We start from the raw sequence: 18,713 nt of genomic DNA on the forward strand, positions 1-18,713 counted from the left end.
TGTATCCAGGACCTTCCATTGTATTGGGAGAGTCAACTGGTACACATATGGAAAACGTGCGTATACCCAGTCCACTCAAGATAAATAAAAGGTAATGGGAGGGAGAGATACCAGCAGCTGAGGAGATCAAGAAAGGCTTCGCGTAGGAGGAAGAGCTGCAGCTGAACTTGGAAGGGGACTGGGAACTCCAAGAGGTCATGGAGAAGAAGACCCACATTTTAGGTCTAGGGGAAAACCCGGCAAAGACAGAAAATGCAGCCATGTGTATGAATAATAGCCAAAAGACTGGTCTGACTAGACTGGAGTGTACATGTATAATAAGGCTAAAAAGCTAACTTGGAGCCTGGTTGGAAGGGGCTTTAAAAACAAACACAAGGGTTTATATTTGACCCCAGAAGAAGAAGAGGCCTCTGGGGAATGTTGAAAGCTCAAGATGGAAAAGGTGACTTTGAATTAATTTCCAGGTGCGCCCTCAGAATTTCCATTAGCCCATCTGCAAAATGGGTATAATACTGCTTAGTACCCTCACTGGCGGTGTTGCATGAGGTTCCAAAAAGATAAAATAAGTAAAGTACTTTGAAATCTTTAAAGCTCCATAAAAATGTCAGTTATTAATATTATTATTATAGTTGGATGGTGATAGATGGGTTCCCTTGTGCCAAAATATGTAAAGTCAGGATTTGTGTGTCAGGGAAGAATGCAGAGAAAAAAGCAAGAAAATAAAAGCGGGTTCCTTTAATCAAACCAATGATATTTACAGCCCGTGGGGGGTGCCAAAATATTCTAGGAAATGCCGACGTCTTTGTGACTCAAGTATAGCCAAGCTCGATATCTCAACATGGGGGCATATCTCTGGAAAGAACAAGGTTAGACTTTCTCCTTCCCCTCTGGAAATGAGCCTCACCTCAAAGTTCTCAGACAATGAAAAATGTAGCTCCCCCAACTTTTGGTCTGGGCCCAATTTTCCCAAACATCCTCCGAGACCGGGTTCTAAAAGTCCCCCAAATTTGCCTTGGATCGGCAACAAGCTGACCTCAGTCTACTCCCACCACTTCCCACTTAGCCTGCCTCCTGGTACCCAGAGCCAGACTTTGGGGCAAGACGGCCCAGCTTTGATTCTTCCTGGCACAATGAGGAGTAAAGAAGGGCAGCGTTACCTGTTCGGGTTTCAGCCCCGGTGGGACCCAAGCGTACTCCTCCAAGGCGCAGCCTGAGTCGTCATCTGAGGTCGAGTTCCTCTGGAAGTCAAACATGAGCTTGCTGACCGTCTTCTCCATTTCCAAAGGCATCACCGTCACAATGTGCTCCTCCTGGGGACACTTGCAGTGCAGGCAGATCTTCCTGTAAGCAGGAAGGAGGCTTGGTGAGGGAGAATGCAGAGAGGAAAGAAAGCATTTTCCAGAGAGCTGCCAATCACTGCAGCCCCCATCGGGAAATCAAAACATTCTTGGCAACGAGCCTCCGGCAGGGCCCCAGAGCATCCGAAGCAACGGATGTGTAGGTATACCTTCCATGATGGGAATGGAGACACACAGGCAGCCCTGGAGGATTATGGGCAGGGAGGGAAGAGGCATTAATGTAATACCTCCTGTGGGCCAGGTACTCTGCTAAGAATTTTAGAAATATTATCCCATTTGATCCTCATAACACCTCGGGAGGTAGGTGCTGTTAGGATCCTCATTTTACAGAGAGGAAACTGAGGCAAACACTTGCCCAAAGTCCCGCAACTAGTAAGTTTCTGAAACTGGATTTGAACTCAGGACTTCCTGACTCTTGGTGCAGTGCTCTGCCTCCTGTGGCTCCTAGCTAACTAACAGAGTGACTTGAACATGAATTCAGCTTCCCTTTTATGAAGTTTCTCTTAGGTAAAGACAATAGGTTTGCACGTGTGTGTGTGCATTTTTTTTAGTTAAGTAGAAAGTTTAAAGACTACAAATAAAAATTCATTGATAGTTAAATATCTGCAAGAAGAAATTACCACCAAACTTGATATTCCTATCATAATTTAAAAAATAATAATGATAAGAAGGATGAGGAAACAACATAACAGTACTAAGAGATGAAATGTATAATGGTTAGTTCTGGTCTCCAAAGGATTCAGGGAAGGAGGGAGGGAAGGAAGGAAAAAAGGAAGGGAAAGAAGAAGGGAAGGAGGGAAGAAAGAAGGGAGGGAAGGGGGGAGGGAAGGAAGGAGGAAGTAAGTAAGGAACAAAGAAAGGGAGGGAAAGAAGAAGGGAAGGAGGGAAGAAAGAAGAAGGGAAGGAGGGAAGAAAGAAAGGAGGAAGGGAGGGAGGAAAAGAGGAAGGAAGGAAGGAAGGAATGAAGGAAGGAAGGAAGGAAGGAGGAAGGAAGGAAGGAAAGAAGGAAGGAAGGAAGGAGGGAAAGAAGGAAGGAAGGAAGGAAGGAGGGAAGAGTCTGCAGTAAGTGCCTACTGTGTGCCAGACACCTTTCAAATATTATCTCATTTGATCATGGATACAATCTTTCAGGAAACTAGGCAACACTGAGACTGTGAGTTATACACAAAGTTGCCCATAACTGACATTAATGGAGGAAGTTTCTGTACCAGCAATTGGTCCAGACCTTTAAAAACCATCATCACCACCATTGTTGTTGATTATATGAGGTAATATATGTAAAAGTACTCTGCATACTTTAAAGTGATATATAAATGCAATTTAAGATGATGATGAAAGAGGAGGAGGAAATGGAGAAGAAACTTGATTGCAAAGAGATAAATATAATGCTTCCCTCCCTTCCTTTGCAGAAGTGAGGATGCACAGCTATAAAATGTTCCCTATAAGTCAGATTTTATTAAGAAATTGATCAGCTTACTGAATGCTCTATTCTTCTTTCTCTTAAAAAACATCTTCAGTCTGAATAACTGTGAAGAAGGACAAGGAAGATACAAAAGAAAATGCAGGGCTAAAGATAATGATGAAATCCACTTAAAACACAACAGTAATAATCACTGATTTCTACAAAGTGGTTTGTTTAAGGCAGCATGGCACACTGTTGTAAAGAGTCAGCCTCAAAATCAAGAAATCTGGGTTTGAGTCCATGTCGTTGACATATACAGAATAAAAATTTCAGAGCTCTAGGCAACTCCCTGAGACTATAAGTGGTAGAGGAGGTGTCTACCTGTTTCTATAAAGGGAATTTCCTCTCCTGGGAGCTCCTTATAACAAAGAAATTTAAGATCCAGATCCTGTCCTCATCCCTATAGAATGATTTAAAGTTAAAAAAAATACTTTATATATAGGATTTCATGTAATTACATTCAAGCAACATGTATACTACAGATATTATCCTTCACTTCCTACCCCCCCTTTTTTGGTTTAGATCTCTTGGTACAGAATTGGCCAATGCAGAGCCATGACTCATCTGTGAGTTACACTATTTAAATATTTGCCGGGGACATTGAAAAGGTTAAGTCCCTTCCTTCTAGTCACAAAGCTGGCTTATGTCAGCAGAGATTTGAACTCAGGTCTTCTTGATTCTATCCATTAGGCCTCAAGGCTTCCCTAGAATCTTTTAGCAGAGAAAAACAAGATTTTCTGGAAAGGATTTGGATGTAACAATTAACTGAATGAAATTCTTTTCTAAGTGAAAAGCAGAGATAGATTTCTTCCCTGAATTAGACTAGCTAAAGGATTCTCTTAGGAAAGAAATGTCTACCTCTATTTCAGAGAGCTGGAGATTTGAAATCCTAATTAGAAACCCAATTGTTCTCTACCTTAATTGTTTTTACATATCCAGGAAGTCCATGCATCTGTGAGTTTCAAGCAAAGGTACATAAAGATACAATCCTTCCCCAGAACTGAGTTTTCTCTTTTAAGGTTACCATCTGTTCCCTCTTCTCTGGGCACAAGAAGGATGAAGCTATATAAAAACCGATGTAAGCCCCAAAGGGAGGGAGAAAATTAACCATGATTTTTCTACTCCAAACAAAAAAGGGCAGGGACAACTCCAAAATAATAAATAGTTCAATTTCTTCTACTGCAGTTTTCCTGATTCCTAATGTGGGGAGCCTTCAAAGCCATTCATCTTAAGTACTCTGGATCCAGATTTGCACCTAAGTTTCCACTTTACCCTTTATAACACAAAAATGTACTTCAGAAAAAAAAGAAAGAAAAAAAAGAAAAAGAAAAAGAAAAAAAAAGTCAGGAGGCTCCACTGAGCCAGGCCACAGAGCCCTGCCAGATTCTCTCATTTCCTGCTTTCCATCAGATCTAAGACGCCCACAGCCCCAAAACACACTGTATGTCTGGTTTGCATCTACCAAGTCAAAGGGGCTCAGTCTGGCCTCTGGCTGTTACCTTCAAAAATAATCACAGCATAATTTAATGGGAACGCTTTAATTAATCAGCTACTGTGAAGAGGCCAGGACTGCAGAGAAGCTTTCACAGAGTTTCTTATGCGAGTTTATGACTTGAGGAAAAAGAGCTAAACGTGTGTTGAAGTTAATTTTACTAAGTTATTCAGTGACTAATACTTAAAAAAACTAGAAAAATCACACATTTATTTTCATAAAACTTAAAGCAATTTTACCCAGTGCAGTCCCCAGAATATCCATTAAGGAGCCTCATTTATACAGCAAGACAGGGAATAGCAAAATATTTAAAGTTGGAGGAACTAACAAAATAAACCAAAACATCAGGAGAAAGAAAAAAAAAAGAAAGAAACACAACCTGGAAGAAATAAGCCCCAGAATTGGAGAAGCAGACAGAAAGCACTAATGTCAAATACATGGAAGGGAAGGACTAGGAAAAGGGGAACCAGCATCCACTGAACCACACAGATGAATGTTGCCTGATACAGTCCAAGGACAGGACAATGACATAATCCTGGCTGGTGTCCTGGCCCAGACTAGGCACACTGGGCAGAGGGAGAAGCGGGAAGGAAAAAGAGAAAATTTTGATGGCATCCACAGGCCAGCCAAGCCGCCACAGTGCTTGTCAATGCTCAACTTAACTTGCCTCTTAGATCCATTTCTCTGCATCTGTGGGGCGAGAAAAGCATCCTAGAGAATGCAAGATGTTCTCCCCACCACCTGACTGAGCAAAAGGATTCTATTTTAAGTGGCTGGGATGGCTTAGAGCTCTGTCAGCCTGGAGCCTCAGAGCTCACTGCTTGTAAAGATTCCACCAACAGGAGGACAGCGACTCGGCTGGAACCAAAGAGGAGCTCATCTTGTGACTAGCACGTGTACCAAAAAAACATGATTTGAAAAAACACACATTTACAAAAATACATATATGTGTACATGTGTTTGTATATATACATATATGCATGTGCATATGTATATATAGACATAGATGGAAGGAAAGAGGGAGGGAGAGAAGAAGGAAGGAAGAAAGGAAGGAAGGAAGGAAGAAAGGAAGGAAGGAAGGAATAAAGGAAGGAAGGAAAGAAGGAAGGGAAGGAAGGAAGGAAGGAGGGAAAGAAGGAAGGAAAGGAAGAAAAAAAGGAGGGAGGGAAGGAGAGAGAGAGAGAAAGAGAAAAAAAAGAAACAAACTTGGGACTCATTACCTTGAGGCACAAAAGAAATGGAAACAACAGCAAAAATCCCAAAATCCTTCAAAGGACCCTTTACCTCTATCTTTTTGACTGTTGTTATTTGTTTTCTAGTGGTATTCAACATTCTGTGACCCATTTGGTGTTTTCTTGGCAAAGACACTACTACAATAGTTTGGCATTTCCATCTCTAGTTCATTTTATAGGTGAGGAAATTGGGCCAAACAGGGTGAAGTGACTTGCCCAGAGTCACACAGCAAGTAAGTGTCTGAGGCCAGATTTGAACTCATGATGATTAGTCTTCCTGACCGCAGGTCCAGCACTACCCATTGTACCACCTAGTTACCTTTTCTGGCTATTCTTCCCCTCATTTACAACATTCACTAAAATTGTGCAAATTTTTTGAAGCCAAGAATCTTTTCACTAGTGTCTTTATAACCTCAGGGCCCAGCCCAGTATGGACCATAGTAAATAAATAAATTCTGGCTGAGTGATTGGTATGATAAATAGAAAAGCTACTTGTATTTATCATTTGCAACTATTTCTTTAGGATATTGCACATTGTGTGATTGGCACAGAGTCAAGACTTGGATTCAAATATCTCTGACATTTATTAGTTGTAGGATTCAGAATAAATCATTTAAACCTTGTTGTGCCTCAGTTGTCCCATAAATAAAATGGGGCAAGGGAGGGGAGGGGGGGAAGTTGAACTCTATAGCCTATAAAATCCCTTGTAGCTTTTTATCTCTAAGATCTTATGTTGTTTTAAGCCAGTAGAACATAAAATCCTTGTAAGTAGGGATTATTTCATTCACTGAATCTCTATCTTCAGTACCTAGCACATAGCAGGCACTTAAGAAAATGCATGTCTGTTGACTGGAAAGATATTCCCATAGTTAAAGAAACCATGAATCCTAGCCATAATGGCAGCTTCTCCAGGATGTTCTGGAGAGGCGCTAGCATGTTTACATCCAATCACCCAAAGCCCAGCGACGTAATCTGGTAATGTGGCCCAAGATCAGCAGAAAAGCCAAGTCGCTCACTTGCTTTGGCGGGAATCAAGTTTTGACACCCAATGGCCCCTCAGTTCTTTCTTTTGCTGTAATGATTAAAGCTTTTCCTTGAAACACAGTGAATTCTGGGGATTGTGTGGATTATGTTTTAGTTTTTATTTTTTAATAGACATTTATGAAACTAGAAGTTGCTGGTAAGCAGGATTTCTTTTTATAATCTTGGCAGGGAGCATGGATTTCATTCTGTCAGGGCTGACATTCTACCTGCACATAATTGGGTTTGTGAATGACAGATTTCTTAAGGAAAAGGCCATGATTCAGAGAAGACATTCAGCATTCTCTTTGCACTCTCACCTCCCCCCCTCCAAAAGTCACAGCTATTATTCATTCACTTCTTCATCACAGAAACTACATCCAGCAATTATATGGAAAACTCAATAATCGTAGGTGTACTAGAGCCTCGTCCAAAGGTCTCTCACAACCCCTTTGTGCTGTTCCATAACATCCAAACCATTTGGAGGTAGCAAATCTTGAGGGAGCTCTTTTCAAAATATTCCTGATTCTCTTTAATTCAATCCCACTAACATTATTCGATGCTTCCTATGTGCCTGTTACTGGGATGAGTACAAAAATGAAAAATAGTCCACCTTCTCGAGCATGTCTTTAGAGAAGTATTGACCCTCAAACTCCATGACCATATATTCTAAGCTGCTGAGATCATCTTCACTAAGACATTACCATGAATGACTACCTAAGTGTTCATGGGGAAGTGAGAAAGAAAGGAAAAAGAAGACTGGATCAAGTGGGACGAGGCTTTGGTTCTATTACCTTTCTATTACCTAAGTTCATAAAACAAAATAAAATAAAATATATGGGATTAAAAAGGAGAACCAATTATATTGGAATTCAATGATCACAGTTTAAAACCAAATACAATCAGTTCATGGACCATAGATTAAGAATCCTTAGACCAGAAAAGTCTTTAATAATTATAATAATAATAACTTACATTAAGAAAAGATGATCTTAGATTATATTAGTATTATTCTGATTGTATTACTGTGGGGAACCCCTGGTGTGGAAAACTCCCTTCCGTGAAATAGATCAGCAATTTGTCTAGAACATAGCTTTACAGAGTTCTCTAGAGCACTAAGAGGTTAATTGATATTTCCTTGGTCACACAGCATAGTACATATTAGAAATGGGATTCGAATCCAGGTTTTTCTGACTCTCTATACAGGTTACCATATTTTCTTCTGACTCCTGAAGGTCTTTTTCAAAGCCTTATAAATTTCAGATTTCTGACTCTAATTTGAGGAAGATGAAAATCTGTGGCTCAAAGTAAGTGAGGGTTAATTGTGTGAAACAATGAGCCATGATATTCCCCTTTTTGGATTACAGGGTATTGGGAGTTGGAAATGGTGATGGTGGGAGGACATACAGGGAAAAGAGAGAGGAAAAGAAGGGAAAGAGAAAGAGAAGGTTTTCTCAAGAGAACGTAAGCTCTTTGAAGGCAGGGGTTGTTTTAATTTTCAGTTTTAATATCATTGTATCTTCCCAGTGCCTGGCTCCATAATGGCTCCTTACTAGGTTCTTCCTGATCTAGAATGTGCCCTTCTCCATCAGTATTAATGTGGTATCTAAAATCAAAGGATTGTCCCTCTCTAACAGCCACTGGAGTTCAGCTACCCATCAGAAATCCTTCAGGAACATGAGCCTTCTCAAGTGGCACTGGCAACCCAAACCCTCTCTCCAGGACAGTCTCCTGCAACAGGATTCAGGATGGTGTGGCACTGGGCTGGCATCCCCACCTAGGGCATGTCTGCGGCATTGGGATGGTGGGAAGAATGCTCTACACAAGCACATCTTATGCCTTGGCGTAAATTCCCCATCTCTTTCCACTCTCAATTTCCCCTCCAGATTGGGTTCTTGAGACCGAGTTTAGGATTGGCATAGGTCCCACTTCTGATGAAGGGTCAAAGGCGAGGGTGTGTGGGAAGGATGCTTAAAGGCGAGTTCAGATTTCACACAGTGACAACACATTGTAGAGGAGAGATCAATAACAACAGGTTCCACTCAACACAGCCCAGGCTCCTGAAGGACGTGTTTAAGGGTCAGTATGACAACATCCTCTTGTGCTGGAGAGAAAGGGCTGAAATTACCCAGCACCCTCTCATGTTTTGTGAAAATGGACAAATATGAATGATACAACTAAGTGCTGGAAGGAACATACAATAATTAGTAGAAGGCCCTTTAAGGGTCCTTCATTTAACACACAGAGAAACTGAGGGCCAGAAGTCAAATACTTGCCTAAAATTAGAGGAAGTCACAGAATTGGTTGTTGTTTGATCTTTGTTCTTGAAGAAGCCCATGACATCAAAGGAGGGGATGCCATGACATACAAGTGAATTGGATTGAAGTGAGGGAGGATTGGGCAAGGTCCCCTGCCTCACTTTCCCCTCCAGAGCCATCGAGTGGCCAGATATAGATCAAGATGATTGGAGATGGCCCTAGATGAAATGGGAGACCTCGACCTTTTTAAGCTAAGGTCTTCAACTTCAATTCAGTCAAGCCTGCACCCATTCAGGGACTATGGCTAGGAAGCAATTGAGGCAAAGAAACTCCTTTTATCTACTCTGAAAAAATCTGAATAAATCTTAACACACTGGGTATCTAATAAGTGGTTATTAACTGACTAGTGAGAGTCAGCAGACAACTAGCCCAATCCACACATGAAAATAACATACCTGAGGAACACTTCCCCAATCTCTGCTTGAAGATCTCCAAGGTGGGAAAAATCCACTATCTCTAGAACATAGTTCATTCCACTTCGGGGAGAGCTCCAGTTGTTAAGAAGCAATTCCCAACTTCAAGCTCAAATTAACCTTTTTTGCAACTTTTGCCACAAATTACAAGGCAGAGTCAGAATTCGAACCCAGTTCTTCCGACACTCCAAGCCCTCATCTTTTCTACTGTACTACTCAGGAACAGCCCTGATTCTGAGCCTTTTTTTTTTTTTTTTTTTGGTTAAGTGTTAGTTTATGGAGTGATATTTCAAATGTGAAGAAAGCCAGGGTCAGATTTCATCCAAAGTGTTCCACCCCCCTGAACTCCCAGGAATGAGTCTGGCCTGAGAGAAGGGTGTAACATGCCAGGAAAACAAACATAACATTAGCATGGAACAAATATGCAGTACACAACTCAGAGAAATGGATCCTCCTGGGCCACGTCGCCACGGCGGCACACACGCACGTTGGGGTGGGGGAGAAGATTTCCCCACAAGGGGAGACACCACAAAATTTCTCCCGAGTCCTGGGAGGTAAAGAGTTAAGTCTCCCAAGAAAAATCATGTAGGATAACTTGGTCCTAGCTGACATAAACTTTCCATGATCTGTCCTAAGAGAAAGAAACGGAGCAGGGGCAATGGAAGACTAAATAGTTGGCTTCAGAATGTGTCTTTGTACTTTTAAATATTGGTGTGTTGACTATTCTGAGAATTCATAATTCTTCCAGTAAAAGGATGGGGTTGTCCTGGGAGAGTAAACCCGGGAGAGGCTGGAACAGGGTCTAGTTTTCCCAGGCTGGGGTTCAGAACTTTCATTTTTTTCAAGAACCATATCGCCGATTTAGGCCAAGGCAAAGCAACAGCCTTAATTGAACTACACCGCCTTTCTCTGCCGCCTTTTGACTTAAGGTCAGAGATCTAGAGCTGGACAGGATCCTCAGGGCCATCTGGTCTATCCCCTAATTTACATATGAGGATCTGAAGCCTGGGGAGAATAAATGACCTAAGATCACAGGACCACAGAGCTATAGTTGGAAGGGATCCGGGGGGCCTCCTAGTCTGGCTCCCCAAAGAAACTGAAGAGACAGAAAGGGCTAAGTGACTTTTCCAAGAATATGAAGGATTAGAGGTGGGATTTCCATTTTCCTTTTTTAATGCTGAAAGTAGCTGAAAGTAAAGAAAACAGCTGGGGCTGCATGAGGGTACAAAGGAAGGAAGGTCAGAATTACATTCATGAAGTAAAGCCCCAATATTCCAAAAGGTGCTCAATAGAAGGAAAGGATTTCTTAAAAAACAAGGGATGTCTGGAAACAGAGTTTGCCTTTAAAGGTGGTGAACTCCCTGTCACTGGAGATATTCAAGTAAGAGCTGGATGAATGACCACTTACTCTATCAGAGATAGTTTAGAAGGGAGTCATGGTTGGGGTCAGGGCAGCTAGGTGATGCTGCAGTGGACAGTGTTGGGCTTGGAGTCAGAAAGACTCAAGTTTCTGAGTTCGAATCCAACTTCTGACACTAGCTGTGTGACCTTAGGCAAACCATTTACTACCTAGCCTCAGTTTCCTCATGTGTAAAAGGAGCTGGAGAAGTTAACAGCAAACCACTCCAGTATCTTTGCCAAGAAAACCCCAAATGGGCTCACCAAGAGTCAGACATAACTAAGCAACAGCAGTAACAGCAGCAGGTAGTGTAAGCAGCTACATGCTGCAGCAGATAAAAGTTCCAGCCCTGAAGACAGGGAGATTCACCTTCCCGAGTTCAAATCCATCCTCAGACACTTACTGGCTATAAGACCTTCGAACAAAAGTCAGACATGAATGAAAAACGACCCAGTAACAGCAAACAGGGTCAAGGTTAGGGTTGGCTGGATTCTCCCTGAGATGGATCCTCCAAGTGCAGCTCTTTGTCCAGTGACGATGCCCCTCTGTTCTAAAAGCTCCCTCTTGCCTTAAGATTAAATAAAAAGTTTGGCTTTTGGCCTTTAAAACCCTTCAAATTTGATCCTAGTCTAGCTTTTCCAGCTCGAGACCCATCAGTCCCTTTTAATAATCTACATTATGGTCAAAATTAGCTTATTTGTTGTGCTCCAAACATGACATTCCATCTCTTCAGCCTCCACATACAGGGTTCTCCTGGGGTTGGAACATTGGCCTTCCTCAACTCCAACTCCCAAAAGCCTTAGCTGCCTTCCAAGCTCAACCCAACCTCCAGATATACAAAGCTTTTCCTAGGACAGAGTCCTGCTTATAATGGGTGTTTAATGCATGCATATTCATTCATTCATTCATTCATCCATCTCCGGTTGTTAGTGCCTTATTCACTCCTACCCCCCACATTTATAGGGGTCCATTTGTATTCATGTTCCTTTTTTTTTTTGTTCTAATAGGATGTAATCTACTTGGTGGCATGGAATGTCTTGTTTTTGTCTTTGTATCTCTGACACATAGTAGGTATTCAAGCAATGCTTGCTGAATGGCTCCCTTCTAATTGTGGACTCCTATGATTCAATGAGTTGCAGACCTGGCTGGCCCAGAGTTAAAGAGGCACGTTTTGTCTCAAGTCACTTTAACACACACCTCTGCTCAAAAGTCCTTCTGGTGAAGGTGGCAAGCAGGGGAGGCAGAAGCTACGAAACTACAGGAAATGAACGGGAAACCTACAGCAACTGTCCATTTACAGGCACGATAACATACTTTCCTCATTTTTTCCCTCCAATCCAGTAACCTGATTTCCTCCCTCCTCTCTCTCATAAAGATGCCAGTGGTTAGATAGAGATAAGCATAAATTCAAATTAGAGCACTGAGCCAAACCTCTGCCTAAAATGTTAGGAATTTTCTTAGCTGGGGGCTCTGAGCTACTGTAATTGTAGACTTAAACTTTTTTTTTTTTTTTTTTTTTTAATGTGAGCTCCAAAAAGCAGCAGAAGAGGAGACTACACGGACCTGAAAAACTTTATGATAAGCACAATTAGCCAAGTATTCTGAAGTGGTAGTTTTTATTCCCAGGGATGAGCAGGAGAGCACAGTGACAAGGATGTCAGGCCAGCTGCACGCTCCGGAGTGACGCTCGTAGCCACTGGAGTTATATGTACATACTGGCTTTTCTTTCTTGGGCCAAATAGAATAATCCAATTCCGTTCTAAATTTAATCCAGCCCTTCTTGTGTCCTTCTGACCGTCTGTTTAGTCACTTTATGTTAACTGCCCATTGGAAGAACCTCTGAATATAGCCCGGATCCCAATCTGGGTTTCTTTAAAGATACTGCATCCAGGGAGTAGTTTGCCTGTAAGATTTTCCACTTGTTTTTGAGATTAAATTTTGATGTAATTGATGCGATTCCTCTCCATTGCCAAAGCCATCCTGCATTTATTTTCTTTATATTCCATCTGTACTTTAATTTGTAGATGGACTTCCCCCACCCCATTAGAATAGAAGCTCCTTAAGAGTAGGGTCTGGTTTTTCTTTTAGCTTTTTATTTTCAAAATATATGCACAGTTTTCAACATTCACCCTTGCAAAACCTGTATTCCAAATTTTTTCTCTCTCCCTTAAACAGCAAGTAATCCAATGCATGTTAAACATGTGCAATTCTTCTATGCATATTCCACAATTATCATGCTGGACAAGAAAAATCAGATCAAAAAGGAAAAAAAGAGAAAGAAATAAAAAAGCAAGCAAACAACAACAAGAATGGTGAAGATACTACATTGTGATCCACATTCAGTCCCTGTTTTATTTTTCTAATGCTTAGCGATTGCCTAACGGAGGGATGAGACGAGCCTCGTCGTCATGGACCAGGAAGGATCCCTGGGTACATTTACAGTTTGTTTGTTCTCTGGCTCTTTTCCTTGGTGCTCAAACAGTGAAAGATGGAGTCAGACATGAACCTTGACGTTTGCCGTTTCTGAGAAATAGTTTCCTTGCACATGCAGAGGCTGAGAGGGAGAGATGGCAACCCAGAACCAGCTGGGTATGAGGCTGGTGTGCCAAAGCTCGCTGCCTGCTTCCATCAAACTCCTAGCACTCCCCCTCTGGCTCCATTGGCTCGACCATCTGTGCTAAGAAAGGCCTCCCTCTCTGGAGGCCTGCTGGAGTCAAAGTAATCTAACTTTCTATGACAATTGTTTCCTCTTATTAATTTGCAAATTTACAGCATGATGAAGAAATGCGTACTGTGCTCTACTTTGCATTAGACTGGCTTCTGGCTTTCCAGTGGTACAAGTGAGTCACTTTTCCTTTGACAGTCTCCTGGGTGAATTTTCTCAGAAGCCTAAACCTTTCTGAAGGGTTCTCTCTGCTTTCTAATTTGCATTTATGATTGCCCACCTGCAAGCTATTAGGGAGGAACTGTCTTCCTTCCAACTTCTATTGGACACCTACTACACGAGAGCAATGGAAGAGAGAGACAACTGATAATGACCTTGACCCTACCCTCCAGAAATACAGTAGTGGAGAGCAGGCGGATTACTGGGGTATGAAGAAAAATGTGATGAGCCCCAAAAGGATGACCAAGAAACTTCAGGCTCTCGAGGACTGGCAAGGTGCTCACTGGGCTTTACACTTGGTTGAAGGCAAATTCATTAGGTTGGATGGGAGGAAGTAAAAACAAATTTCTATGAAGTTCATCTGCAAAAAATTCTATTTATACTTTTGATTCTAGGAAATCAGGGATCACCTAGGATATATTCATGGGCATATATGTAAATGGAACATTTCACTGGGTACCCACTAATTAAAAAAAAAACATTTATTTACCTTTCTAATTCCAAGTCCATTATTCTTTCCCTGCACCATACTGCCTCCAGCCTCAGTTAGCAAGAGTGCTTTACTGGTATCCTCATGATGGCAGGAAAATTCAAAGAAGTCTCCTGGCACACGACTTGCCATCTCCTGCCTCACAAAATGCTGAACTTATTGAAGGAAAGGTATAAGAGGCACCCACAACCCACAAGAGGCACACAGATAAGAGTTTTAGGGTGATTTGGATATATTAAATCTAGTGTTTTTCTTCCATCCTAACTTTAAAGGCCTGGAAATTAAGACTCCAGGAAATAATTCACCCAAGAGGGTCACAGCAAGCTATAGCCTCGGATATAAAATTTGCCACATGAGTAGCCTTTTCCATCTCTCAGTGATCTGAAGGACAGATAACGGAGCATATCTTCCTCTGGTCCCTAGCCACAAGATGGCTTCCATCAGCTGAGGAGTCACATTGTCCATAGATGGTGAAGGCAGAGCAGTTCTGCTGTTTATATCCCTGCTATCTTGGAGGCAAGAAGCTGGGTATCTGGGGAAGCTCAGGTCGCCTCGTCTGCCTGTCAGAACTATTACCATATTAAGAATACACAAAGTAGGTAAAGTAGGGGCACTCCAAGGGGAGAGATCGGTTTATTTTACTTCATCCAGAACCCGATTTTTAAAATATTTAGGCTTTTGATGATGCAAACGTTTTGCTAGTAGGTTTCAGGAATAATATTTGGGGGGGGTAGGGAAGTAAAAGGACTATTTAAGAGAGCAAAAAATCTAGAAATGGAAGGGAGACTCAGAGATCAGCAAAATCAACTTCCTCATTTGAATGAAAAGGAAACTGAGGCTGAAGGGCTTAAAGGCAGGTGGTAGCAGAGCAGAAATTTAAGTCATGTCCCAATGTTCTTTATTTCTATTACATATCATCTAGTTTCCAAGTTCTCTAGAAAATGGAAACAAAGCTACTTACATTTTTCTTATCATTCCAGACTGGATTCTCAGATGAGAATAATTCCCAGATCACTAGACTAGTATCTTTTCTTCTACCCAGTAACACTCCTCCCAGTGGCAGGGATATCAGCCTTATAGCCAAAAGAAGCCCAAAAGAGGGAAGAATCTATAGGCACAAACACTATTAGGATCTCGTTTGGAAAGGGGCAAAGAATTGCCTATCACTTGGGGAATAGCTGAACATTATCGTAAATGAATGTAATGGAAAATGATTGAAAGGCAATGATTTCGCAAAAACTCAGACAGACATATGCACCGATGAATGGAATGGGGAGAACCATTTACACAATAACAGCAATATTCTGAAGACGAACAACTTTGAAAGCCTGAAGAACTCTGATCAATGCAACGTTCATCTGTGACTCCATAGGACTAATGATGATGCAAATTATTCACCTCCGACCAAAGAAGTGATGTTCCCAAGATGCATTTGTTTTTGACACAGCTAAACTCTGGCTCTACATTCAAATCCCATTTCTGGTCCTTACCCATATGAGTGACTTTAGGCAAATCACTTCTATTAACTCCTATAAGTCTTAATTTCCTCAGTAGTAAAATTTCCATTGCTTCATTATACATATTTGTGACAAAGTCTTTGTTTCTTTTTCCCCCTCCAATGGGAGGGAAGATATAGAATGTAGAAAAAATATTTGCTTATTGAAATAAAATAAAGATTTTTTAAAAAGAGTATTCAGCAAAAACACTGGATAGTCTTTTCAGTATCAGTGATAAAGAGCCTTTGTTGGGCATCATTATCCAGACTGAGGCTGACCAAGTTCTATTTCTATATATCACAGTTGAAAATGCTCAGAAAGCTGCCATCTCGTTTCTCATTAAGCTAAGGAATAATTCAATCCTGCTGGTATGAACTGTCCAGTGTGAAATGAATGCCTACTGTGTGTTCAAAACCCCATTATATACTGAGGAGTTTAGCAAACATTTATTAAGGGCCCACTTATGCAGGGGACTGTACAGGATACCAAGGATATAGGGGCAAAACCAAAGTAATCCCTGTTCTCCATGACCTTATAGCCCATTGGGTTTATAAACAAGCCCACAAATAAGTAAATACAAGATAATTCCATGAGGGAAAGAGCAGGAATAGATGGAAGGATCAGAGATGTAGGAAATGGCAAATGAGTTGAGCCTTAAAAAAATTAAGGATTTTAAGAAATCCAAGTTTGGAATGAGCCCTCCAGGTATGAAGGACAACCAGACAACAAAGGCACAGAGCTGGAAGATAGCATGGATAGACAGCATTCAGGGAACCCTTAAGAAGTTACTTTAGCTAGAACAGAGATGAGGATGAAACGTAAGCTGGGTTTGAGATTGTAGAAGGCTTTAAATGACAAACTGTGGAATTTTTTATTCTAGAGCAGAAGGAAGCCCCAAAGGTTTTTGAGCAGAGGAGTGACATGGTCAGACTTGTCAGAAATATGACTTACAGGAGACTGAAACTAGTGAGGCCATTAAGGAGTCTATAGCAATGGTCTAAGTGAGAAGTATAAGGTTGAACTAACTGTATGAATAAAGTAGGGATGGGACTGTGGGAAAAACTCTGGCTCTACATTCAAATCCCATTTCTGGTCCTTACCCATATGAGTGACTTTAGGCAAGTCACTTCTATTAACTCCTATTAGTCTTAATTTCCTCAGTAGTAAAGAAGGGTTGGTTGAGATGGCTGCTGAGTTCCTGCTCCATCTCTGGATCTATAATCTGATAATATGTCTTGGAGGCAGAGTCAGTGAGATGGTGAACAGGGCAGGGTGGGTCAGAGGAAAGAATCAAGGGATCCACTGAAGCTGGGGGCTTGGATGACTGGGAAAATGATGGTGTGCTTCCCTGAAATGGGGAAGTTTTGGGGAGGGATAGATGGTAGTGGGAGGGATGGCAAGGCCATCTAAGGGGTTCCATTTTGGATGAGCCAAGTTTGAAATCCCAATGGCATATTCAAGCAGATGTCTGCCAGGCAAGCCGGGCTAAAATTCAGGGGAGAAATCTGGGCTAAAATGCTCACACTGCCACCTGACAACACTTCTAGCCTGTCGTAATGTAGCAGATGTAGGGCTAGCAGGAATTTAAGAACTCATCTAGTCCAAATCCTAGAAACTGAGCCAGAGAGAGGCTAAATGACAGTCAACAATTACTAGGTACCTGTCTCTGTCCTGCCTCTGCCACATCATGTGGATCTCACACAGATAGTTAAGAAGAAGACTGGGGATTTGAACTCGGGTCTCTGGACTCAGAATCCTCCACAAGTGTGTCCTTCTCATCAGACTGGGAGGGCAGTGCCCTCCTATTGTATACCATCCTCACCCCCCCTAGTCACCTCATCCATGTACAATGAAATGGGCAGTTTTCCAGCCCTGCTCACAGAGAGGCCCCCCAATCATTGGAAAGGCACAGTAAATTCTTAAGTGGCTGCTTATTAATAACATTGTAAGTTTACATTAGAGCACCTTTCATCCAAAGAGGCTGGCCAACAGCATATATGAGAAATCCTTTCGGCTGCAGTGGAACAAGGCCAGCTGGCATCCCCTTCCCTCAGGGGCTTGGCTTGGGGGAGTTTTGGCTCCAGGCACACCCTTCCAAACTTGTCAAAGGCTCTTATTAATATCCATGATGATGGGCTCAACACAAAACCAGCAAAAGGAGGCCAAAGAGAAAGACAACCCCACAGAGCTCTGGGAAGTAAGTGCCAAAGAACTGGGGTTCAGAGGGGTGGGGAGAGGGATGGAGGGGTTGACCAAGACATGGGGTGTGAGAAACAAGACCCATGGCTCTAGATTGGTGCAGATGCAGAAAGGGAAGAGGAGTTTCAGAAGAGATTCAGCTCGAATCAAGCAAGCTGAGAGATCTCCTAAGGGAAGAAGATGAGAGAGATACAAGGTTCTGGCTACATTTCTCGAGTTTTATCTCCAAGCCAGACTTTGGGGTTTTGTTCTGGGACAAAAAGCAATCCTCCCAGCTTTGTAGCCGAGACAGGAAGGAGGGAAGTAAGCAGGGAGAAAATAACATTTCCTTATTTCACATGAGGTTGGAAAGAAGCCCTTGATGAATTGAATTCACATGGTCCATGGGGGTAATGGGTTTGAAAATGGTTTTAATATTTGTTCTGTTTCAGGTCAATGATGCATGGCTTGAAGTCACAGAGTGAGCCCAATGGCTGATGGATGTGGCCATTCCCACTTGTCCCCATCCATAAGGTTACTCAGCCAAGTATTCTCTTTGGAGAAGTCACTTAGTGAATATGTGATTGAACAGCAAAAAGACTGTGGAAAATTCTCAGAAATGTAGGCTAACAGGAGCAAGAACCAAGGCATATCAATTATCCTTCTACATGAGGCTCAAGTGACTTTAGCTTACTCATCTATAAAATGAAGGTTATCTGCACTGAATTCTACAAATCACAATAATGCAGCCTCTCTTAAAAAGGATACAGATAAGGATAAATGGACCTGTGATTTCACTGATGTAGAGAACTCCCAGGTAAGGAAGCTCCTTCTACCAATGCAGGTCAGCACTTTCTCTATGATTTAAGAGTCACAAAAAGTTGCTTAAAGCAATGAGAAGTTAAGTCACTTGTTCATGGACACAGAGCCAGTATGGATCAAAGGCATCTATCTTCCCACTATTGAATGCT

The 18,713-nt window shown here is 41.9% G+C and overlaps 1 protein-coding gene across 2 annotated transcripts in view; it reads right to left on the reverse strand.

Annotated features, from left to right (window-relative positions):
- PRICKLE2 (prickle planar cell polarity protein 2) overlaps window positions 1–18,713 on the reverse strand; it is a 175,935-nt gene that overhangs the window by 93,805 nt on the left and 63,417 nt on the right. For both annotated transcript variants that reach the window (XM_023498094.2, XM_023498093.2), the window contains exon 2: window positions 1,158–1,341. In XM_023498094.2, the coding sequence (XP_023353862.1) occupies window positions 1,158–1,289 (132 nt within the window). In that variant the 5' untranslated portion in view covers window positions 1,290–1,341. The remainder of the gene's footprint in view (window positions 1–1,157; window positions 1,342–18,713) is intronic.

Source organism: Sarcophilus harrisii, chromosome 1 (genome assembly GCF_902635505.1).
Source record: "Sarcophilus harrisii chromosome 1, mSarHar1.11, whole genome shotgun sequence".
Taxonomy (NCBI): Eukaryota; Metazoa; Chordata; class Mammalia; order Dasyuromorphia; family Dasyuridae; genus Sarcophilus; species Sarcophilus harrisii.